Source organism: Temnothorax curvispinosus, unplaced genomic scaffold, assembly GCF_003070985.1.
Source record: "Temnothorax curvispinosus isolate PA1 unplaced genomic scaffold, ASM307098v1 QBEX01004528.1, whole genome shotgun sequence".
Lineage (NCBI taxonomy): Eukaryota > Metazoa > Arthropoda > Insecta > Hymenoptera > Formicidae > Temnothorax > Temnothorax curvispinosus.
The window spans coordinates 579,234-605,741 of record NW_020214308.1 but is presented as its reverse complement, the minus strand read 5'-3'; the positions used below and the strand labels follow the sequence as shown (position 1 = coordinate 605,741).

The 26,508-nt window shown below is 40.3% G+C and overlaps 1 protein-coding gene across 3 annotated transcripts; it reads right to left on the bottom strand.

Moving 5' to 3' along the window:
* Nucleotides 1-1,229: 1,229 nt before the first annotated feature.
* On the bottom strand, nt 1,230-18,509 carry LOC112453589 (cytochrome P450 306a1). Of its 3 annotated transcripts, none has more exons than XM_025014419.1 (9): nt 18,421-18,509; nt 18,185-18,306; nt 15,868-16,239; nt 3,892-4,040; nt 3,278-3,480; nt 2,223-2,508; nt 1,936-2,145; nt 1,527-1,701; nt 1,230-1,441 (listed from the first exon to the last, which is right to left on the bottom strand). In XM_025014419.1, the coding sequence occupies exons 3-9, from the start codon at nt 16,187-16,189 to the stop codon at nt 1,263-1,265; spliced, it is 1,524 nt and encodes a 507-aa protein (XP_024870187.1). In that variant the 5' UTR covers nt 16,190-16,239; nt 18,185-18,306; nt 18,421-18,509; the 3' UTR covers nt 1,230-1,262. The 3 variants fall into 3 exon arrangements, with proteins under 3 accessions (XP_024870187.1, XP_024870189.1, XP_024870188.1); XM_025014421.1 differs by having other exon boundaries at nt 1,936-2,088; XM_025014420.1 differs by having other exon boundaries at nt 18,185-18,259; nt 18,421-18,495.
* Between the last annotated feature and the right edge of the window lie 7,999 nt (nt 18,510-26,508).

Sequence of the window (26,508 nt, the reverse complement as noted above, 5' to 3'; positions counted from 1 at the left end):
CGAATAAGTGTACCGCTACGCTCCATTTCCATAGGGTTGGACATTTTCTCGCTGCTCGCCTCGCACCGTGCGCTTTAATAAAGAACGTTCCGTTTAATATCGACGGACTGAGATATTTTGTCGATGTCGAAATATAATTTAACTGCCGCGGTTCGCAATCACAATCACGCTAAAAACCGGCACGCGGACACACGTCTGACATCCTGCAGCATTCGCTACCCATTTCGTTATTATCTGCCTTGTGAGCCTCGGTCTACCCTACATGTAAAATCGAGACGCACTTCGTCCCTCGATTTCGCTCGGCAGACATGTTAATGCAGTAAGCGCAAACAATAGTGAGAGATTCTCGATAAGGAAATGAAAAAGCTTTTTAAGAAGAAATGCCGAAATTCCTAGATTCTTTCTTTTCTTTGTCTTCGTAGATACCTTAAGGTATCCTGAAAACAAAGAAAAGGAAGAACCTTTGGCAGGTCTTTTTAAATCTTTTTCATTTCCTATCTTCTTTTCGATTAGTTGCCACTCTCTCCATTTTATCTGAATAATTTCCGTCCTCTCTTTTATCTCAAGTTCAATGACTTATTCTTTCTATGTATTTCTTAAAATTTCTTAGCTTTTCTGATTAGGTCTTATAACAGCTGTATTGTCGCTCCGCTCTTTCTGGTGCACTCAATTTTTTGTTGAATTTCTGATTTTGACGAACTTTGATAAACTCGATAAGCTTGCAATATGCACCCAATAAAATTATTATTATTATAAAAGAATTATGACAGATTCTATTAAATAATATCGTGTATTTCAGTAACGTTTGTGATATAACTCATTACGATTTGACCAAGTCCTCGGTCCTTGAGAAAGAAACGTAAATTGGCAGGATCGTTGAACTTTTAATAAATGTTGACATAATATGCAAAAAGAACGAGCTTGTTAATGTGTATGTTAATGTAATGTAAACGATCACTAGTCGAGTAAAATATATATTCTGTTTAAAGTTTATATTCGCAATCACAAACGGTATGAAGAAGTTCACAATAAAAGCGTGAAATATAACAGTTAAAGTATAATGATTAATATTTGGAGTAAGAGCTAATAAAGGATAAGTATTACTATCAATTATATTTATTTAATATAAACGCGTACTTTATTCGCATACAGAAAAAAATAAAGCACGTATACGTAGACATAATATCTTTATGAAATTCATATGTATTTTATTTTATATAATGTCACACATATAAGAAACATTGTTGCAAGTGTATATAAGCTTATTCCCGCGATGTAAAAACTAAGCGATGCGCTTTCGGAATCAGGGTAATTCCACACTCACCCTCTAGATCGATACGCATACCGGATGGCACGGAGATAACAAATGAATGAAGAAATCTTGCGGCGAACAGAAATAATATCATCTTGGCCAGTTCGTCACCGACGCACATACGTTTACCTATCGTATTATATGAAACAACAATGTATACGTTTAATATCGTGCGAAACCGTTTCCGATCTTACCGTCTCCCACGTAAACCTACCTGCTTGATACGGTAAAAAGGCTTTTGGCTTGACGAGGCTTCCATCCTCAGCAATAAATCTCTCCGGTTTAAACGAGAGCGGGTCGTGCCAGTACGAAGGATCGGTATGAATAGCCCATTGCAACGGAACAACCATAGTGCCTTTCGGTACATCGTAATCGCCTATTTGTGTGTCCTGAATGCAAATCATCTTGAGAGTTCACCTCAATTTTCATTTCGCGCGCACAGAAATATGTAAGATTAACCGTTCGATCGTTTGTTGCTGACGTTAATCGGCCGCGAAGATATTAAATAATTATTAATGTAAGTCATAATTAGGCGCGTTCGACTTCATGGAATGAAACGGTACGAAGAAGCACCGCGCTGCCCATTGATTCTTTCCATTCTACTTGTCACCTGCCACAATTACCTCTATTGTTCCGTGAGGGATGCCGACCGGTACCACGCTCCGCAATCTTTGCGTCTCTGCGATGGCCGCCTCCAGTCGAATTAAAAGCAGTCTGTCCTCCAAGCTGGGTAGCTTTTGTCCCAACAGCTCGTTCATTTCGTCCTGAATTATTTTCTGCACAGAGAGACAAGGACGCATAGGGTTCGAAGAGATTGCACGGCGGGCCGATAACTTTCCATTGAGAGGAACGTTCGCTTAATATATTATCTCTTACGAAAAAGCATAAATTTTCAAGGATACAGGCGTACTTGCTCGTCCGGATGTGCTGCCATGAAGAGCAGGAACCAACGGAAAGTTGTCAAAGTTGTATCGGTGCCTGCGCCATAAAGATCGGCTAGCAGGTGATAAAATTGCGGTTGTGTGAAATATCCATTGTCCTCATTGGTACTCATTGCCTCGTCGAAAGCCGCGAGGAAGCTATCCATTTTCTCGCGTCGAGCACGATGCTCGTCGATAATTTTTTGATATTCCTGATGCGTTTTTAACTTGCCACCGATAAGTGACTCCATTACTTTTCCATATCGTGGCAAAAATCTAAATAATTAGAGAAATATTCAACAAAAGAATTTATCACTCAAATTATGTCGGTTGAAATTAATTTTTTTTAACTCTCAAACGCAATGTAATTTCGCTGTTATTAACTGTTAAAGTATGATCGGTTAATATCTTTAAATATACTTTATTTATATATGTAAAGAAATATATTGTTCACGTATAATATACGCCATCTAAACAAAATGAATATATAAAAGAAGATAAAAATTCGAAATAATGTGTCAGCGATTACAATATCCGTTTATTGACGATGTAATTACGTTATCTTACATCCGCTTTACCATCGTTAGAATAAGCTAATTTGATTTTATAATTATAACCTTTTGTTGAAGACGTTTTATCGACAACCTTCCAGTCTAACTTATGCAAACTTAACGTGATGATTTTGCATGAATAAAAATGTCCTTCGCGCTATTTTTTTAAAACAAAGATTTGTACTTGCTCTTTGCTATACAGTTCAATTTATCATGTCACTTACGTACGCACAAAAAGGCAGTTGCCTACCTTTCCATGTTTATCGCACAAAAGCCACCGCCTTCGATGAAAAACACGGCATTTTTTGCATGGTATAAACACTGAATAAATCATTGTCGCATCGTCAACGTGTTAATGGCTGTGCGGATCAATTTACTCAGTTTTTTTCTTCACAATAATGGTTTACTTTTCGTTAGGAGGATGAAAATCATGTGCTATAGGTATAAATCGGCGAGGATTTTCAAAGGATCTCTGTCAAGAGATATTGTCGTACCTGAGAAACGGCAAAAAATTAAGTGGCCCTGCTACTCCGATATGCTTAACTCCTTCCTCTTGCAGGTGTCGCAGCCATTTCCACACCTGGTCGTTCTCGTTGTAAACTTTACCAAACACGAGATCGTTCATCATGTTACCCACACAATGATGGAGCGTCTCGAGGGGATCAATACCGTCTTCCATAGTGAGCTCTTTTAGTTTCTAAGATATCAATGAGGAAGGTATTTCGTCATTATTATTAATCTGCTTCCCTCTCCATATGCCTTTGGTTAACGTGAAAAGATTTTGAAAAATACGCCCGCAATACTTCAAATTCGTGTTCTTATATTACGTTCCTAACATAACGGATTGTCGAGCAAAAATTTTTCTTTCGATATCATATGCGCCTGTTTTTACATTAAGACTGTTAAGCGAAAACGATAGCATCGAAATGTCATGCAGAAATTAATAGCTTCATTAAATGCGATGACATTTCCAGATAAATAAATGTTAACTTGAGCACGAGTTGAATATTCCTTCTGGAATGAAATGTTCGGTCATCGACATACTCGTTTAGGGGCAGATTTAGTGACACGACGGCCTTGTGTTAAATACTCTGGACGCTTAATTTACCGACGTGCACTCGTTCACGGCTACGAGAATCCTTTGTTCCATTTTGTCCCTTTTGGTACCGGGTAGTTTCGTCATGCCGAAATTCTTCAGGCATCCGGCTACAAATCTTCTTTGATCTCTCCAGAGATCACCCTCCGCGCAAATGAGACCTGCGGAGTGCATAAAGAAACGCCGATAAAGATCGATTCTCACTATCGGTAAGGCACGGTCCGGTCACGAGAAGATCCAAAATTGTTGTCACTAAATTCAATGCTTTTTCGAGTTTGCGTTCACACTGCCGGTCACGCTTGACCGTGTGTGAATGCAAACTCAAAAGAGCATTAAATTTGCAGTGTCAATGCAGACTCGAAAAAGCATTGAATTTATTGGCAATGATTTTTGATTGATCGTGACCGGACCGTGACTGGACTGTGACTTAACCGATATGATAGTGAGAATATCGACCTTGAGTCTCGTTCGAATTTCCTCTTTCCTCTCTTTTTTTTTCTTCCCTCGCACGAAGGCGATCCTCGTCGCACCTTAATCACGCGGTCATAAATAAGCCGCCACCCGAACGTGCCTCCGTCGCGTTCCCTCTTTCAGCGTGGAGGCGAGCCGCGCTTCGTGGTGGGAGGGTGTAAAAAATAGCGAGAGGATTACTGTCATTCCGTAAGTAGGCGCAGCCACTGAACTCGCCGAAGGATAATCCTCGAATGAATAAACAATAATCTCTCACCGCACCCACTCACCCACCGTCCCTCTCTTCGGCGCGCGCGTGTTCGCCGCATAAACCAGACACGGCGGTCGTTGATTAATAGCGATCGCGATTGCTGATTAGGCTGCAGATGACGGCGATAGTGACAAAGTGTTCATCGCCGCTGACGTTATCCGCTCGATTCCTTTTGTTTTCCGACTATTACCATCGATTCCCTTTAATCGCATTTTCTACCAGTCTCCCCTTTTTTCGTGCTCGTGCTCACTTACTGCATATTATATTTTTATCTTGTATTTATTTTTTCAAATAGAAAACATAAAAAAGATGATAATGACAATTGAGCACAAGTACAAGTACAGATAGAATCTCACAGATGGAATCAATTTAAATTTACTCTTATATGCGCGCAGCAATCGCGCTTAATTAGCTCAATAGGAATAGCAATTATATGATTTTTATATACGATGCTGGATAATTAAAGGATTATTAAGATCGAGAGACAAGACTTCGCGCCGAAGAGTTTATGCATCTGCGCGACGACGGTGAAGGTGTGTCGCTTATGTACATCTGCTACGTCGACTTTGCAGCCAGATCACACGCGAGTGTCGCCGGCGCGAGAATGATCTCGGAATCTTGATCATCGGTCAATGAGATTATCGAGGTTTACGGTCGATGTGCCGCGGGAATACAGATCGGGATCTGCGGCGTGCAATTTGTCATCGTGGTATCTCGGATTATCTACTCTCTCTTTCTTTACGTTACGCGCGAATCCCTTATCAGTTATATAAGAGAAAAAAAGACGAACAGAAGTACACGTATATATCGCAAGCACATATATAGCAAGACGTCACGATTTTTAATCGACTGTTGGCCGGGAATGGGGTCCACCTTGATTTTTGGCCGCGCATGTTTCCACGGAACGAAAGCGAACTCGCATCGCGGGAGAGACGAGTATTTCTACGAATTTAGAATTCGTCATTTTGCACACTCGCGAGAGCGACGAGCGCCGAGAGAAGAAATAATGAAAGTCCGCTAGGGTATAAACAGGTCACTGCGCGATGCGTGTTTGCGATACTATTTATCATTCGCAGCTTGTTCTAAGAGGCAGCAGCGCTGTCGATAGGTCAGTGTCGTATTTAAATGACGCCAAGAAAACTTTCCGGGATCGCAGGTGCGCCACGTGTGCATTAATCTTTCTGCTTGATCGATCTTAAATTATCTTCGAAGTTCGCACGAAGAAATAAAGTTCGCAACGTATAACTGAACTTTCGATTATAAGATAAAATTATATTTCTTCGCACAGTATTTCTTATAAGAGAAAAATAATTAATTCAAGGCAATTAAGATTTATTTTGAGGCACACAAAAATAAGTGACTGACTATATCGTGTTTTCTTTATTTTTAGCAATTGACTATTCTAATATATATTGCAATATAGTATAAATTTCACAAGAAAATTGGAAAAGTATTAAAAAGAGAAGGGTGAAAGAGAATTGCGTAGCTTTGAAGGAGTAATTTCTAAAAGGAAAAGATTACGTACACGCAGCTCTAACTTTGTAGTTCGCACGTTTGTTTTTCATCCTCGCAATGCATCTGTGCGTGGCAGACGCGAAGCGGGGAAAGGGGCAGATTACGGACAATGAGCTCTCCTTGCCGGTCGATTCTTACGCAACTAAACACCCCGCCGCGGTGATTTCAGGGGATGACATCACTCGGGCACGGCGATCTCCGACGAATTCGCGAACCGCCAGAAATAAACCGGACGAGAGACGGATAATGCATATACACGTTCGAACGTTTCAGGGCCGGTCATTCCACCTCGACCGGCAAAAAACTCGACGAGTGCAGCAGCGCGGGATGGAGGCGACGCGCGATAGTCGTCCTGTCCAAATACAGTCGACCGATCGATCGTGCGTTTTATGGCGTGCCATTAAAATGCCACGACAGCTTTGTCGGCCGGTTGAAAAGTGTGACTATTCGGTAATGATCCTTCGACGAGTGTCCACGACCGAATTATGCACGAGATTCCTAAGGCTAGCTGCGCGACGAGAAGCCATAAGGAAAATATAAGATCGGTTGTATTAAATAAATATATAGGTATATAAAATAAAATAAATATATTTTGGGGGTTTCTCTTGTTAAAGCGTGTATCTCGCGGCCGCCACGCCAGCTTTTTTGCCCGCAATAATTCATTGTCCTTATATCGCGCAGATAATTGCGAACAATTTTCCGATTGCAAGATTCGACGGATGAGTCAGAATAATCGTCGAAGGGATAATAACTGGTAGTCGAGGAATATTGAACAGCAAATGGTTTAAGAACTGCTCTTTAAAGATCGGAACTATTTTTCTAATTACCTGTTATTATTCAAAGAGCTGATATCGCGATCTGTTACCATTACTCAAAACTGTAAATTAATTTATTTTTTAGACATTGCTGGACATCTTGTTGTTGAAACAATTACGAAGTTTGAGAATTTGTTCCTCGGATCAACGTTGCTACTTTGCTAACTAATCTACCCTCTCATTAGTATACATGTATAAGAGAAATTGATCGCTAATTTTTTTAAACGCATTTATCAGGTTTTAAACGGTCGCAAGCAATTAAATGCTGCTCATTTCCACTTAGCTGATGTTTTTCTTCGAAACTTTCGACTTCTAAGTGAAGTCATTATGATAAATGATACGTATTAAACATATTACCTTATTATTTGTCGAATAATTACTAGTTTGTCAATTCGCACATTAATCGATCATTTTCTAGCTCTAAGGATTAAAAGAAGATAAAAAGTAAGTTAAACCGAGATCAAAGTTAATCTATATTGATAGAAATGGACATTTAGTTTTTATCGAGTGACAGGAAACCATTAAATATCATATTTTTTCTGATACTATGGAAATCGTCGCAACAATTTTCTTTTACGAGGTGTGCACTGTATGCGCAGTATGTATGTACATCTCGACTAATTGCGTCAACTCGTGAAAGCTGGGGGGGGGGGGACTCTAGATGATTACCGACAACCTTCGGGTACGCGGGTCGTGACAGGTCGACGATGTGAACGCCAGTCGTCCATACAACGCTCTGTCGCTCTTAACGGGAGAGGCCGTCGGCCCGTCCTTGCGGAGCTAACTGTAATTCCCCGCGGATGCAGAGCAGAACTGTCGACGACCGGGAGAACTTCCTTCAAGGAGACCGATAAAAGTGAGAGTCCTTCGCATCGGCGCGAGCCGCAGCCGGTCCCGGGTTCGCACGGACGTGCCTAACCTACCCAATTGCAAATAAACCGCTCGTTACGAAAACGGGAAAAAGATTGATGGATCCCGAACGGCAGCCAGCGATCGAACTCGCTTCGATACGTGATCGTTAGTTGAAGGCGCATGTAAGCGCGGGAGACGGCAATTTATTTTAATTACGAGTACACAGTCGTTAACTGATATATATAGGTAACGTTTTCTGTAACAATTGGGCAAGCACTCTAATTTATAATAATTTACTTTTATAAATAAGTTCGTGCTATAAACAAGATTTCGAAACTGGAAGTCGTTCGGACAGAATTGCAATTTATGTTACGGGCATAGCTTTACGACGCAACGATGAAAGCTGTACAAAAGTAGTAGATGCTTAATAATTATGTAGAATGAAAAAAGGGAGACACAAGAATAGTGCGTGGGGAGCAGGATCGCCGCGAAGGAAAAAAATATGAAATTCCACCCACACCCAGTCCGTCGTTCGAAAGAGGAAAACAAGCCGTCCGCGGGAAAATCGCGGACGTCTTACGTCAGTGTTACACGCGCTTGTAACAAGTCAGGCGCGGGAATAGTCTCTTGGAAGCTCGGTTGTGTGTATGTGTGTGTGTAATGTTTATTTTGCACGCGCGCCTGCACCGTTGAGTCAGTGCTGTGGTATGCCAAGTCCGATTGGAAACTGCGACGTTTCTATAACGATTTAGATCATCGGCGTTACGCGAACGTTCGCTTCTGCTCGTTACCTTCTTCGAACCCGTGTAAGAAGAAGCTTACGTGGAGTGCAACTGAATTAAAAGTCTGTCAACTAACCATCCTGCATGTATCGATTCAATTTAATTGAGAATTGAGGAAGGGAGAAGTCTGACATGATTGATATACTTTTTGTTAAATGGTGAAGCGGAAAAGCGCAAATAGAGAAACGAATTTCAATGCTATAATATTCAAGCGGAAGCCTCTCAGAAACCAAACAGATCAACTTCTTTTTTTGTCAGTTTCTTAATTTGAGTACCAGAGCTTATGATTATCTTATATTTTCATTAAAGGGGAAATTGCTTTAAAAATTTTTTTTTACCATATTTTTCTTTAATTTTCTTAGAATATACATATATATTTAAAAATAACAGGCATCAGTATATGAACTATCCGCTGAGTGAACAGTTCACATCCTATTCATCCTATAATAATGACCTAGTTTACATCGATCACTTGATACGCGTATTAAATAGTAAATAACTAGTAAATAAGTCTGATTATTGGCTGATCAGTTCAAATATACTATTTGATACGCGTATCAAGAGATCGGTGTATAAACTAGGCCATTATATTATATATTCTATAATAGAATTAAAGGCTAATTGCGCTTAAATAGGATTATCATCGATCTAAGAGGCTTATTGTAACTTTGAGAGGCTGTAATTCTGATTCAGATTAATATTTTCGGACTTTATTTTTATTTTTACTTTTAAGCTCTCTCTTTCTCTCTCTCTCTCTCTCTCTCTCTCTCTTTGACATTTATGAATACGCCTTAATAAGTTTTAATACCGAAAAGTTTTATTTTGTCAAATTATGAAATTAAAACTAAACATCGGAAATTTTTTTGGCTTCTGAGAAACTCATTTATTTTTATTATTATTTTTGTTCCAGCCATAATGTAATTTTACACAGCAGTAATATACTGATTTGCGAATTTTGAATATTCGATAATATTAGGAGGGACAGTCAAGTCAATGACAAATATGTCTAGGTGCGTTTTTTCAATAAGAATCTCCCTCCGTGATGGTTGAAGAAAGAAAAGGACGACGACGTCACCAGCAATTTTGGTATAAGTGGCCAAAAGTCGGTCGTCCTCGTCGAAGGATCCTACCAAGCGAATCGCTTTGTCATAAAAGTGAATCGTGACAGAGCGATCATTTTTTTTCCTTTATCGGCCGAAATTAGCCGTCGACGTGTTGCAGTTCGTGTGGCAGCGGCAGCGGCACCAAGGACGTCGAGAATTTCAGGTTTCGTCGACCCGCTTAAAGGCCAACGCCGTCGCATCGTTCAGACACTTTTGACGATCGCCGCGATGCAGGTCGATGCACCGCGGTAACGAGAGTGGCGGCGACGATCTATCATTTTCCAAGATCAAGTCTCTCCCCCTTCTTCTCCCCTCTTTCCGCTGTCCATCGGCGCGCCTTGCCCTCGCTGTACAAGGTGTAATGTGACAGTCTGGGATCTCCGCACTCGGTTGTTAGACTGTAATCGCGATGCCGTCATGTAATCGGCTTCAGTAACGATATCTTCGACTTTTCTACACTTGTTATCGGGACTAACGGCGTGCGAATCGTCATATCGCATTTACATTAACACATTCGTTTTAATTATTGCCGATATTTATTTATTTTTATATATATTATTATTTTTTTGTAAGAATAAGATTTATTTAAGATAGCGTACTTTTTTTATTTCGCGACTGTACTCCAAATTATTGTTTAGCTAGAAAATCGCGATATATCGCATTGCGTCTCAAAATTTATTATCTATATTGACCTGTCATAAAATGAAATTGTTTTCAACAAAGAATATTTTGCATGCAACGTGTAGTTTTGCGAGTGATATTCCAGGATTTAATCTAAATGCGAGAAACAGTCGATTATTTCCCGGTATTCCCGGTAGACGTGTCATAAGGATTAACATTTTCACTTTCGGTTTGTTTCCTAGAAACCTATTAATACCTTTTGGCCGCCGACGTTTTAGTTTCCGTTACCTCCTCGTACCTGATCACCGACCTACGGCATTTTCGATCCTTCTTAATCCTTCCTAATCTTGCCTGTTCAAATGCTCATTATAATAGGTTTCGCTAAAATAACTTCCTAGAACGAGTTTATTCCTAGAAATGCCACTATTGTATAGAATAATTTACAAGCCTCAAGTTGTGTATATTCCGATTGTTTTTCGTACTGGTTTTAATGAAAGGATCGCGCATATATTTTTAAATACTCAAATTATCGCTGAAATTCAGTAACAGCGTCAGCATAAAAATATATATAAATCAATAGAATAGTACGCTTGTCTACGAGATTCTGTAAATCTGTACATTATAACTACATATCTATATTTTTTCGAATGCTTAGTTTTAAAAAACGATAAGAAGAAGAATTTAGATAATTATTAAAATATAATGATTGAATTAAATAATGGCGCGATTGCTGAAATCCAATCAGCAGGATCAATTACAAACAAATAAGACAAGAAATAAGATAAAAATATAAAAACCGTCAAACACACATAATGCCACAATTTATAATTCACACCTTAATTTTTGTCATCTGTCTTTTTTTTCTAATTCACGATTGATAGAATTCTATGAAACGCGAGTTGGTTGGTCGATTCGGCAATGCGACACGTGACGCGCGATACGAGTAGAGACTTGCGTAATATGTTTATTACGGACGGCGCGTTATCGCCATCTCGGCGCGCTCTATAATAAATTAACGCTATTACGCACGGCTTTATCCGAGCGTGATGGGGCAACCAGTTTGCCGACCGCATAAGAAATGTGAGCGCGCCCATAAAGAGACGCGTGTAAACGCACTGTCGAATAATTACTGGTTGCGCCGTCAGAAGGCACGCGTCGGTATTCTTCCCCGTGTCCATCTGTCAGGCATCTCCATTGTCGATTTATGTATGGCATTTCTCTCATAAATTTTTATTGAGCCACTCAAGTATAGGGTATACACCCTAAATTTACCGCGAGGCGGAGAATGAGATGCATAAATAAAATTGAAAAATATGAATAATTTCCAAGATACACACATTGTATTTTATCGAGAGAAATTGAAGTAATAATTTATTTACGATGCGCATAAATTTAAATAAAAAAAGAGTGAGGTATGTAATTTCGAGAATTATATCGATAGTTAATGTTAAGAAGTGCAAATAGAATAAAATTTATTCCTTAATCTATTGCAAGTGGCTTTTACACAAGAAACTTTATCGAGATTTAGATTTGGTATTGAATATTAGCTAGTCAAGTGTCAAATATAGTGAAATTATTGCTCTAAAGATGAAATTTTATGACATTATTAGTGCCCAGTTTTGAATGCAATTTTGCATTCTGATTCTAATATTTCAAATAACTATGTATTATTTTATAAATTATTGAGTTTATTTTTACAACATCTTATGAATACAATAAATGTATTTTCTTTCTTCTTCTTTTACAAACTATTTGATTATCAATTAAAATAAAATTTAAATATTGGGATATAAATGAAAAGCTACTGCATTCGTCGGAAAACGCGATAGAGACAATGCATTTTTATCGATAGTTTGATTCAGAGACATCAACGCGTGGTGATGCGCACTTTCGTACACCTAAGTAGTAATGATCCGCAATGTCTGGTCGCTCGTCTGATTAATCCCGGCCCTCACTACTTGGAATAAGCGTTAGACACTTCAGAGAGCCTCCCTTTCCTGCCGAGCCGAATGCTCGCGGTCGATCTAACTTTAGCGAAAGTTCACGTATCACAAAATATACCTACGGACAGTACCTGTTGTCGGAGGCGTGGCTCTCCCCACCGGGCGTTATACCCGATGAAGAGAAAGAAAGGAAATCCACGGCGGGAGGATCTTTCCTGGATGCCCTGGTGGGGCACGAGAAGCGAAGAAAGGCTCTTCGAACGCAGGAGCCTTTTGTGAAAGGTAGCAGAAGCATCTCAATGTCGCGAGGGTGCACGTGCGAAGGATGTAGCTGTACTGAATGTAACTGTGCATCACGAATTCGTCGCATACGTCTGAACTGAGATAGCTTTGTTGCAATCGCTTTGGTTTTTAATTTTAAATTATTTTATCTTCAACATATATATAGCTCTTTCTGCAATTTTTCCGCAAGCTTATTTCGCACTTCAAATTATTTCAAAAAACATGCAAGGCAAGTGTAATCCGTTATTCACATGATGAATTGATACAACAAAAATTAGAATAAATTAAAATTTTTTATGACTCATAAAAATATGCATGAAATCTGTAAAAGTTGCGATAGCAACTCCTTGATGCAAAAGTGCCAGTACAATTTTCATCAATAAGAGTTACGATATTTATAAGGATATTTTCTTATTAAGCCTAATTTGCTTCTCTATGCATAAATTTAATTTCACATTACTATTCATTCTATATACAGAACCGCATCCAAAGATATGACTCCCAATCTCTGCTTACTCACTTTGTCGTTTATCAATTTATTGTCCTGATTATGAAATAAATTTTTCACACAGTCCTTAAACTGTTAAGTCTAAATTTACTTAACAGCTAGAAATGTTGCATGTAAAATTCAAGAAAAGCAGGTTCTATTAAACCGTCACCTACTGCGGAGATAAAACTTCCAATAAGTAACTGAATTCATATTTTTAAATTCGAATCCGCGAATGGCTAATCGTCCCGAGGTCGATATCGCGGTCAACTCGTGATGCACGCGAGTATTTATCGGCGCGCCGCTAGATCGGCGCGCATGTAAAAGATCGGCGGCGATAGCGGCGAAGGAAATGAATGGAGAAATCACGGGGCCGTTGACTTGGAGGCATGGCGCCTCGTAAACATCGCCGAAGGCTCACGTACACGCGCGTGTATGCACCGGGCATCGAGAGAAAAAAAAGAAAGAAAGAATGAAGAGGAAAGAAGGCTTGGGAGGGACAAGGAGGCATAGGGAGCGGGGAAGGAGGGAAAGAAGCGCGCCGAAGACGGCGGATTGCGAACGGGAGAATGGGAGCTTTCGAAACGAGGTGTAAAGGTACCACCGGGTCCCGTGGTATACTTTGCCGTGAAATTATCGTCCCGCTCAACTCGGCACGGCACGGCACAGCACCGCCCGGCTCCGCTCAGCTCGGATCGCTGCCGCCGCCGCCGCCGACGACGGAATTTGTGGCCTTGCCGGCGAATTTTCAGTCGGCGGGCGAAACTTACGGCCGTTCGAGTAACCCTGTTTTCGTCTGGAAACAAAGGCCGCGCCGCACAAATCAAGGGACAGCCTCCGCGGCGAACGGTAATTTAATCCCGACTTCCGATATTCCCGATGTACATCGACGGAACACGCCAAGCTCGAGCGTTTTGATTTCTGCATGAGATTAGAGGAACGAAGAAGCCCGGCGAGAGGCGGGAGACGTTTCCGCGATACTCTCTTATCTATCATGTATTATGTCCGCGACAGTCCGTATATCTCGAGTAACGGGGCGACTCGGAGACTCGTGTGCAGAGGACCCGCTATCAAATGTCGCGCCGCGATCGGTAACGCTCGATCGTAAATCGAAAATCGTAACGGCACTTGGATCTAGAGTCCTCGTTATCGCGAGAACGGGACCATTCGGAGAGTAGGCTGACCAGCTCTATTCTATTCTCCTTGATGGTTATTCATACCTTGGCGAAACACGCGATTTTCTCTATCTTGACAATAATGTGCGACATCGCAATGAATTCCGACAAAAATTGCGCGAATGCATTTGTACAGAAGGCGTCATTAATGCCTTCCTGAAGCATAGTACATGTAACGTGCACTATAGAAATCCCAAGAACACAGCTAGGAAGGCATTAATGACGCCTACTATACATTGCGTAATTAATTATTATAATCGCATGCTAGGCGATATTAAAGTAATGATTCACACGTTCTTTCTGCAATGTTTCAACATTCGACATTTTATCGGTACTTTATCATTACCCAAAACAAAAATGATTTTAATATAATAGTCGGTGTATCTCTTCGGATTAAAGTAACAAATTAAAATACGAAGTTCTTCGCGCATTTATATTTATTTCAAGCCTTGGTAGGTATCAAAAGATCCGCGACCGTGTAAGAAGTAAAAATTCGATGAAGTAGAATCGGAACATAAATTCCAGAACGAGAATCGCGCGTTACTTTCGAGCGTATTCTAACGACTTCACGGAAATGTCCCAAGTGCTGTTAGAATGGCGTTGGCGAGCAAATACGATGCGTTGCCGAAAGAAATTTATTTCTCGTTTACACTCCGAGCCGAGGGTATTGACGAAATGACTTTCACTGTGCGTACACGTCGGGTTACATATATGACGCGAAAGAAATGCTTGTAAGTCGAAGGTTTTAACGATCGGCAGAGACAACGAAGACGCGACGGACGCGACCCGGAAGCTCTCTCTAAATCCTGCGAGGGCCGACTTGCTGAGTCGACCTCGTTCCCTTTTCCCGAGACGGTCGAGATGTTTTAGCTTCTTTTTTTTTTGTGAATCCTAAAACACCACCGAACGGCAGATATGTTGTTCAACTGTTAGTTAGTAGGTTAGTCGGTCCATAGCGAATCTTCGTTCGTTAGAGGAACCGTTACATCCTACAACGACAGTAGTGCCCTTTCATTATGACCGCCTCGCTCCATTGTTACCTGCTGATGAGTCATGCTCACATGCATACAATGCGATGCTGTACGCACTGTGGGAGAGCTTATATCTTCAAAGATTATTTAAATTGTAGGTCGAACGCGATTAGCAAAACTTTTTATAAGAACATTTTAATGGCCTTTATAAGCATTTATGTATACATTGTTAAATTCGTAGTGTCGTATGTTATAATATGTCGTTAATTTAACTAAAACAATGGAGCTAAAGTAATATCTACTGTTTTGTGTTAAAATAAGAAATTTCGACACACGTGGTGGTAATTAAAAATAAAATGTTGTTTAACTAAAGGTATTGGTTTAAATTTCAACATTTAATATTTAATAATGTAAGTTCATGATTCTTCTACTTATTCGAAATAAGCAGGATAATTGAAACAAATTGAGTAAGATTTACTATATCTTATCCATTACATCGATTTATAAAATGCTATACTCCCTAAGCTTTTTGTAGATTTGTAGTCAAAAATTTTAACCCGTTGCCTGCAAATGTTAGACCTTCCCTTTTACATTTTTATTTCAATCAGCTGTTTGATTTCAATTTTATATAATTTGTCCTGCGATCTTTATAAATTTATTACACTTTTCTTTTATTTCTGTGGCGAATTTATTCTTATAATAAGAAAAGTATTTCACTCACCGTATCCCTGCATCATTCCGTGCGTCAAGTACAACGGAGCCCGGCCGGCAAACGCATCCTTGGCAAAGGTCTGCCTTACCAGCTGTGGATCCGATAATAATACTGTGTACACAGAGCCCATTCGTAGCCCACAAATCGGGCCATACTTCCTTGCCAGTTCCGTCAGCGACACATGGGGACGTACGGGATCTATCCATGGTAGATAACCGAACAACGGAACGCCCGGTGGTCCCGGTGGAAGTCGAAGTGACTTGCGATTTTTACAAAAGAAGACGTAGATAAGAAGCACGAGCGATACGCCCAGAATAATAAGGGCTATCATTGTGATCCCGTTTCAGCGGAAGCAGAAATGCTGCAACGATGCTGCGTCGCCTGCAAATGAAAGATGATGCTTTCGAGCGCGACACGAAATGTATTTTTTATTTTTAGCAGAAAAAGAATTGCAACGTTATCTCGTTGCGAGATAATTTTTACGCAGATGCAGCCGTGCGTGAAACAACGGCATGGACCGTTTTCGTAATGAATAATGACTTTATAATCGAGTCGTTTGGATCGTCACCGCGTTCCGTGAAAGATCCTCTCGCGCGAGATACGCGCGCGAGTCACGCGGATGTAGTAAATTACGCGAATGTGCCTCCCGACGATCCCTCGGTGATCGTGAACGTTCGTAATCGAGGGAACGCGATTTCAGCTTCCAGGAATGGCACAACGGCAGAAGCGGAGTGATATAAACACAACCTTTCTCTGCGCCTACGGCGAGCGCACGCACTCGTGTAAAGTTATCTCATTAGTGAGGCACGTGCACGTACACAATCGCCGAGAGGATAAGGAACGATTCCGTGCTGCGACTACGCGATATAGGCCGACACGTGGTCAAACACGTGCCGATGAGCCGGCGATGAATCGAGGAAGCTTACTTTCGATGGCGCGCCCGCGCCGGCGAGATTTTTATAGCCGTCAACCATCGGTTCGGTTCGCAAATGCTTAGCGGTTACGGCATTTCGTATTTTTATCCAATCCACTACGTATAAAGTTGACCCTTTCACGTCTAATGGAAAATAAATGTTTCCAGTTTCCCGGATAAAATAGTAGAGATTCTCCGACAACCATGAGAACGCTGCGCGCTTTGTTTGTGATTGATATAAATTATCTTGACTTAATAATAATTTGAATGCAGCAAATGTATTTAACCATGTAAAGAAAGAAATATATATGGATTTAAATAATAATTACTTAATAATAATATATATATATATGTAGCAAATTCATAAAACAATTTTAGTCGCATATTAAGCTGCGCGTGAACCTTTATAGTACAACAATCTTAAATACAACTTATATATGAGAGGGTACCAAAAAGTTTCTGGAATTATTTAAAAAAAAAATTTTTTTAAGTGTATTTACAGGTCTGAAACTTTAATCCCCTTTGAAGTACTCCACAAGTGGGAGAGGTGCTTGGATTGTTGTATTGAGTCACATAGAGAGTAGCCTAGCAATCGAACGTATTGGATCTTACTTTTAGAACCAATAAATTCAAATGGGTGATGAACGTGTCCAATGTGATTACTTGGCATTGAAGAAGAATAATATCTTTACAAAAGGCGTTTATCGCACGAGTTCTTAGTCCCTGCGGTCACTTCATGTTGGTCCCTAAGGAATTCCTTTCAGCAACAAATTCAAAGGAATTCCTTTGAACATTAAATTTGATTTTAGTTTAGAGACCATGATAAAGTCCGCAGGGACTAAAAACTCATGCGATGAGCGTCTTTTGTAAAGATATATTTCTTCTTCAACGTAAAATACTTTTCTTGATCTAACGTTTAATTTAAATTTTATTTTGAAACGTCACAATAGTTTTTAGAATATAATAGTAATTCGAAAATATGACTATTATATTTATACCTGTTCATTCTTATGTAATAGAAATTGGATAGTTATAAAAAAGATTCCTATTAAAATATTAAATTTATAACTAAATCTATAAAAATCTTTGTAACTGAAAGTTATGTTCATTAACTCATTATTTAAATATTAAAGGAATTAAAAATAACAAAACCCGTTTTCAAATATCAAAATTAAAATTCAAATTGACAGACGTGGTAAAATTAGATATACTTACATTCAACACTTGTTATTCTAATATTAAAGTTTGTAAAGCTTTAATAATTTTTGAGGTTATAATGCATTTTATACACAAATCACACAAATCTGACTTCTGAGTAAGTTATAATTTAAAAACATATGTATCCTCAGCGTATAACAATTATATAAAACGTTAGACTCGGGAAGCAAGCATAACGTTGGGAGCGAAACTTACCGAATCTGCTAGCACCGAAATCCTGCCACAGAAGCCTGCTACAGCAGCCACGATGATGTCCGTGGTCCACGCCCGCTTGAATAATATTATAACTGGTTGAGCGGGAATTACGAAACTCGAATCTGTAGCAAGGAAAAAAGGATATGCGGCGATTTTACATGAAGAAATGTACAGATAATTATTATTTACGTGATAAATATCGATTGAGATAAATTCCACAATGTAGATATACATACAACTGTTGTTTTTTTTCTTTTCGGAAGGAATACGTTGTAGGAAAGACTATTCGATGTAACATCGACCACAGTGTCGAGCTAAGTGGCGTTGCCAAGCAGTTGACGAAAGTGATCCCCGGATCGTTTGACTACCAAATGACAACTTCTCCTTGCTGCGACAGCAAAGATTTGTTCCGCGATATTCGACGACATTAGAGTAGAGATCACGTTTTCGTACGTATTAAAACTTGAGATCGAAAACTCGTAATTAAATTGAACGATATTTAATATTTTCTTAACCATTTTATCTGAACAATTACTAAGATATTTAGAGACGTCACAATATTTCACATGAAGCGATCAAGAAATCTCTTATGATATTGACATATTATAATGACATCGACATATCATGGAAGATGCTTGTGTCGTAATATTATTTATATTTTAAAATTGATTTTATATGTATTATGAATTATTAAACGTACAATGTAGCAAGAGTAAAAGTAAAATTTTGATACAGAATATACTTCAAAATTCTGTATTCGCGGCGCCTATGCGTTCGGAAGTTTTCAATGCCTTGGAAATATTCTGCATTCATGACGCCTATGCGTTCGGAAGTTTTCGGTGCCTTGGAAATATCGGAAATGTTCTGCACAGAATGACACTTTTCGGACAGACCCTAAAGAAGATTAGCTAGACAAAAAGTTCAGTCAAACAGGTGTGCTTTGCTTTGGCTTTTAGGAACCAATTAAATAATCTGTTTTGTTACAAATGTTCGCGCTCATAATTTACGATTATTTGAAAAATATCTTATTGTTAGTACTAATTGCAGGCAGTTTATTGACACTCCAATGTCCACCAATCCATTTTAATCTCGGTTTAACTTACTTTTATTTTTTTCTAATTCTTATTGACAGAACTAGAAAAATATAAAAATTAATTTAAACCGTGATCAAAGTTGATCTACATTGGTAGAAATGGACATAAGAGTGAAATTCTATTAAATATTGCGTTTTTCTATATTTATATAGGTACATATTTATCATGGATAAATAAAAGCTTCATGTAACCAAGTTTCTCATAAGTTGCATTTATGGTCATGAGAGAACATTATGAATGTATTCCTAATACTTTTGTGCAAACGTAGACGCACACAAATTTACCAACGACCCATTGCCCTTACACACACGACTGGCCTTCTCGGCTCACCTTACGAGCTCGTCTGTATGTGCACTCACCTCCGCTCACGTGAGAGCTATCGCTCGCCTCCGCCAATCACGTGCGAGTCGATCGTGCAGGCCGAATTCAATTTATTTGATACGTGCCCAAACGCTCGAGTTAAAGTGAGGAAAAAAAAAGCAGAGGAAGAGCTCAATTTCCTATCGATCTACTGGCCCCTTGAAGAAGTTTGGAAGATACATTTCGACCGCCGAAGCATACTTCTCGATTTCTTGGAAAGCTATATTGGAAAGATGGTGAGAAACGGTTGAATCTTTTGATACCAATACCCGAGACTCCCGAGAGTACTATTCCATTGGTCGTATGGCATATTCAAACGTGCTGATTGGCTACAGGATAGAAAATTTCTGAAGACTCGAAAACTTCGAATCGAGTCGAGACTCAAAGACTTGTCGCTAACCGGAAAACACAGTATCGATGTATACAACAGATCTTTTTATGTACAAAAATGCTGGAAATTATATAAAATATTCTATTTTTTGAAACTCGTAATAATATTTGATTTTATCTTCATTTTTATCTTACAAAATCAACATAATCTGTTCGATAGAAAATTAAAAATAATTTCTTTTTTTTTCTTTTAATTTAAGATTAAAAATTTACAATGAATAGCAATGACTTTCTTTGACGTTTGAAGCGCGATAAGATGAAAAGTGCGCCTTCAAATCGTTCTGAAGAAAGTGCGATGAGCCGCTGAGCGATCGGTGGACGCGCAAGCCGTCCTCGGCGCGTGCAGAATCTGCTCGCGCGCTACAGATAAATCATGCATTCGCAAACGTACGCGTACGCACAACGAAGGTACGCTACATGAAGAGGCTGCTATATGCTCGGTGAAGCCATAGCCATCGGACGCTGTAGCACACGACGGGCGCGCCACTTTCCCTCCCGTGAACCGAACTGGATTGTGCGGAGGAGGAAGAGAAGCAGGAGAGGAGCCACCGGAGAAGATGACGAAGAGGAGACGCGCGCATGAAGAGAAGGCCGAAACGTGATCGGCCGTGCACGTTGCACGACACGATAATCAAAACGCACTCCCGGGGCTCACCTACAGTGGCGGATCGCACGCACTCGAAAACGTGAGACACGTTGATGATAATTACGCGAACGCGCCGCGTAATTATCAACGATCGTACCGCCGGCGGTACCCGACCTCTCGTCATCGAGCCTTCTCGGAGGCATGCGCTTACCCGCTGATAATGCGTCTAATCCTTGCGTGACCGTGCACCCTTATGCCTACCAGATAACACGCGAGTGTTAAAACTAAAACACTGTATTAACTCGCCGAAGACTAATAATTTAATTTTCGGATTTCTAGGATTTGCACGCGCTGAGAAAAAAAGTAGAGAATTTACGCTCGATGGCTCTACAATTTCTTTTGGAGATCAGTTACTAAATAAATAGTTGCAATTGCGAGTAATTATCTCACTCTATATGTTTTAATTAATTATAAATTCGACATACAAAAAAAGACGTCGAATATTCGAAGTTTTTTTTCTCTAAAAAAAAAACGGAAGACTGTATGGGCTCGTTTTCTGCCCCAGAAATTAATTCGCCAGTTGTCTAAGAGAACGCACCTCAGCTACTTCCTCCGACAAAGAGGCTCTAAAACTCGCAATCGATAACTGCTACGGCACGATAGCGCGATCACGGAGAAAAAGGGAGGAAGAGAAGGAAGGGCGGACGTCGACTCCTTAATCGGCTCCTGCTCGGGTCTCGATGAATAAAACGAACGGCCGCTGATGAGAGATCAGTAGCCCCCGCAGTGGACCCCCGCGCGACTCCCTCTCCTTCTTCCGCGAGACCTCCTTGCACTGCGCCCGGTTCTGGTATGCGCCGCGGAACAGAGTACAAATGCACCCGACACTATCTGACGGGACGTGCAACGACCGACAAAGGTCATTCACGACGTTAAATCTGCATATCGTTTTTCGCGCCTCTTCGCCTCGCGCGTGTCTCGTTTCATTCTCCCTCGGCGCGTTGAATTGGCCAGGTAAGGAACGTTAGGATCGCACCGGGCGAGCACCGGGCAGACGGTTGAGGTGGACGCGACCGCGTCTGACTCGATTTTGAAATGCGGGAGATTCTTGCCAGGCGCCAGGAAGACGGTTCGACGATTGACCATTTTCGTGTCGTACCGTACGATCGAGCGAAAGTAACACGAGTATTCTCAACCGCCGTGTAAAAAACCGGTTCGACTTTTGGCATACACTGGAAACCAATTTAAATTTGATTAATCTCGAAACGTGAAAAACAATAAAATTTGTAAAATCAGCCTCGTTAAATTTGCAACACTAATTATAATTCTCTTTTCATATTCGTTGCTCCCTTCTATTTTATCTCTTCTTTCCTTTCCTTGACAGACTCTACTCTTCCTTTTACAATAGAAATAGAGTAGTCTTTTCTAGTGGTGACAACGCGGAAATTTGAAACGACATAATCAATTTACGAATTTCCTTTTTTTGGCGGAGACGAGAGAATAAGCTTGGGAAGTAGACGGTAGAACAGAAGGAAGAAGCGTGGAGAGTTCGTCGTCTCGTCTAATGCGGCTGATAACCTCGCCTAAACCCGGTCGTCGTACCGGGTAGAGACGGAGGAGAGGGATGACGAATAAAAGAAAGAGAATGGTGCAGAGCGAAATAGAGGAGGGAATGGGACAGGGAGGAGAGGCAACCGATCGTTTCGAAATTCCGACGCAGATCACCGCACCACCGATCACGGCAGATAAATTGTAGAGCTCAATAGAATTAATCGCGATGATCGATGTGCTCCAGATAATGGCTGCCCGCGTTAAGAGATCGTTAAGCCGCGCCGCCGAGTCGTTGAACCACTTTGAGTAATCGATGGTTTCATCCTCGGACGCATCCAGTCTGGTTTTCGCGAATCCGAGAAGCAAAAGATGCTGTTTATTATATAAACTTACATTCATTCTTTCATCTACGTATATTGTACTTAAAAAAATGCATCTACATGCATAAGTACTTCGGACTGATCGTAACGATTTTAACAAATCCCCCACTTGTTTATAGCAAAGTTGCGTATTCGGACTCTGGTATTCTTAAAGAATGCGCAAATCGTAATGTACTGTTTTTCCGTTTGAGAAATGAAAAAACGCGAAAAAATGGATTTCACGGTCAACTAAAAAAAAATTTTTTCTTTACGACTTTTCTTTCATCTTCTCATGATTTCGACATCTATATAATAGTCTCAACATCTTTCTTACAGTCCTATCTTATTCTAGTCAGTTTTTTTCAGGTCATTTCTTTTTTCATAAAGAGTTTGGGCTTACCGCCCGTTGCTTCGCGCGGGAATTCTCTTTCTTCCAAGTTTTATGAATGGCTTATTCTTGTGTGAAACAGATTACCGTTTCCCAACAGGGCAATAAGTAGAAAATTTCAAAATTTCTACAATTCAAAAATTTTACACTGAAAGTTTTTGAAAGAATTCTGTCGGGTGGTTTTGCAAAAGATTTGCCACAATGTCCCAAAGATAGCTTTTCAGTGAGAAGGCCCGCCCCTATCCCTTTGAAACATATAGACCGTTATTTACGGCCTCCACCTTCTCTTAGTCTGCACCGACCCCTAACTCTCCCGAAGCACCGGCGCATAACTACCATCACCGTATAAGCGTAAGCCGGATTCTTCTCTCTGAGGCGGCGGCGGCGGCGGCGACGGCGACGGTAGACATCGGGCAGCCATCTAGATATCGTCTGCAGCGTGCATTGAACGCAGGGGGAATGCACTGAATGCAGAATGCAGGAGAGGGTACCAACCCCGGTGTTCTCTTGGGGGGCCCCAGGGCTGCAATCGCCACGGTGATCGATCGTACGTGACTGCAGAACTCAGCGCACCTTTCTCCGCAAGGGTCCTTCGCGGACCTCGTTACGGATTCACGGATTTGCGTGCGAGAGTGTCCTCCACAGTGTCAAAGAGATCTAAAAGTGATTCGAGCGAGCAGGTCGGAAATACGGATCGGAAATACGATTATTTCGAAGCAGCATGGAGAACGTTCGCTAAATCCGTACCTGCGAGACAGTACAAGCACCCAGAGTATGAAATATTTTTCTTTCGACTTAAGGACGACTACTCCGGGTTCAATGAAACGGATTTTTCTACGAGAACTGCCCGTGCGCGCGAAGCAACGGGCGGTAAGCAAAAGAGGTGGTACCGATAGGCACCATGTTGATAGGTTTTTGTCCTGTCTTCGTTTTGCTCAAGAGAGAGAATAATGAACTCTGGGGTGCGTCGTTCTCTCAAAGCAGCATGGCTACCCTATCGCGCGATTCTCCATGATGATCTCTTTTCTCCTTCCCAGCTCCCTCTATTCTGTCCTCAACGACTTCATAATTAAATGCATTCCATTTTGATTCCGTTGCTGTTTCCTTTGTGCTTCCAAGCGCTAAATGACCGAATGATCTTAAGCCTTCTGCTAACTTGATTTTCCACTTTAACCGAGGCTTTAACGCTTCAAGCAGATTTTCTTTGACTTCTTTCATATGTCTTCAACGTACAAAAATAGACGACGCCTCGCTGTCTACCGAGGTAATGAAACGTGTCGTTCGACTATCAAAATATTTCATGTCAATAAATCGCTTATCAGCCACGTAAATTGATTTTTAAATAACAAAATTATTTCGAATAAAATTAATTTAAGTTTAAATCTACAGCAGTTTTATATAATTAACATGCATTTCTTTAGATAGGATACTAAGCAAAGAATTAAACTAGTAACGTATTTTTCAAATTGACAGAATATAATTTTCGTTGATACCAATTTTTTACTATTAACTACATTTCTGTACTAAATGTACGCCAAAGTTATGGCACGACAAATGCGCCAGTAGCGCTTATCCCTGATACGTGCACGTGCACCAATTGGAACGTCACGTTTTTGCGAGTAACGAAGAAAGTACCGGCTGCAGGCACGCGAAGAAGATTCAATTACCTTGCCATTGTTTCTCCTTTTGCTTGTCGTAGCGGCGCGGGAGTATCTATTTATATCTTGGAGATCCTGCACCTTTTTTTTTACAGGATTCCGAGGTAGGTGCTCGAGGCAACTAAGGATATCTACCAACTTATCTACCTGTTCCTGCTAAACCCTACAGGTATCGGCCTACGGTGCAACGAACGACCGGGGTCATTGGCTGGATCCAGTTATCAAGGTTGGGGTCCTTTTCCTTCGGAGAGAGATCGCCGTTTCTCCTCGGTACGGAACAACGAACTTTCCAAGTTCATTCTATGCACCACCTATGTCTACACTAGTTAATAACGTCGACACATTCTTCGTTTTGTTTGAATTGAATAGGATGACCTCGCTATTTTAAGACTCTCTGATACGCACTTGACGAAAGAAGGAATTTTTGCACCTGACGAAAGGCTCCGCCCTCTAGATTTCCAAGAATGACCATAATGCTGTCTCGACTTGGGACTTATACGATCCTTGTGGGGCAGTCGGCCATTCATTGGCCAAAGAATGCATTTTCGAAGGCCACCGGAGTGGAAGGTATATCCTTCCGTCTCAGGAATGCAGCACTTTCAAAAGACTGTAATTTATCTGCCTGTCTGCCTTAATCATAATCATTACATTTTAAATAACAGCAACATTATAAAACTAGTCGTAAGATTACAAATGTAATTTTAAAACGATTAAAATGGTTAAATAGAATCAAAAATTTTCGCTCAGGTGCAAAAAGGTTCCATCTTTTGTCAAGTGCATATATCCAGGAGCGAGATTATCCTATTCAATCTTATTCAGAGGAAAAATGTGTCGACGTCATTAAGTATCTCGTTTTTCTCCCACCAAAACTATCTCTCTCTCTCTCTTCTCTGTCTTTTTGAAATCTCTTTTGGATCTCCTTGCAAGATAAAAAAAGATAGAGGTAAGCCAGAAAAGTAACGAAAGCCCCGCGTACTTCGAGAACCTATGTTTATTTGAATAATGCAGAGTAATAAAATAAAAATCTATTAGCATGAAATCAAAGTTAACAAATTATTTATTTATCAAAATTGCTCAATATAATATATGCCATCTTATTGTATCTGTAAATATTTAAATGAATCAAGTAACTTTTGTTTAAAAGCATTATGTATATTATAAATCTAATAGATTTATGCTTAAACTCTCTTTAACATTTAGAATGTAATATATATATATAATTTTAACATTTAGCAAAATTTATATTATACCATAAAGACACGTACATATATATAATTTTGAAGTTCTTCATTATTTCGCAGTCATTAATCGATACTCGACAATCTAATTAAGATAGATCAAATCGTACCAGCAATACATTCTTTACAATCAATGTCGATAAGAAATATTACCACGTGATAACAATTACAACAGTTACTTGAAAAATTGACTGACGAACATATACTATTATAAATTAATATGTTAATTGTGACACATAAGAATTTTCCAAAAATCTTCGAAGATGTAGGTCTCTTTATTACCATCGAAATCAAAATAACGTTACCGGAGCCCTTCTAATCGGACGAAAATGCGAAATATGCCGATCTCTTTAGAGACGAGTGGGCGCTAATGAAAATAGAAGAGGACGAGAAGGAAAAGGAGAGAAGGAGAAGGAGGATCAAGCGTAACCGGTCCAAGGAGAGCTGCGTTCTGATAACCCAGTTTCATGTGCTATCGGTCAGATCGACCTCCCCCGCCTTTGTCGAAGCGGAACGATCCTAGCTCTACCACCTCCGTAGCGCGACCGGCTCGGTCATTCAGCCGCGGATAGTCAGTGACTAGTTTGCGACTAGCGGACTAGCTCGGGCTTGGCGCTCGCCTCTTATCGTTCATCTCTTACGGCCATTTACCTCCATTCAAGAGAATATCCGCGACTCACCCCGCGCCGGCGGATTAGAC

Excerpts from the sequence above, each read along its gene's own strand:
- LOC112453589 (XM_025014419.1), bottom strand. The coding sequence starts at position 16,189 with ATGATAGCCCTTATTATTCTGGGCGTATCGCTCGTGCTTCTTATCTAC. Across the intron at positions 2,146-2,222 it reads CAGCACATCCGGACGAGCAA|TTATCGGCCCGCCGTGCAAT; the intron begins GTACGCCTGTAT and ends CTCAATGGAAAG. Across the intron at positions 1,702-1,935 it reads TCCCTCACGGAACAATAGAG|GACACACAAATAGGCGATTA; the intron begins GTAATTGTGGCA and ends ATTTGCATTCAG.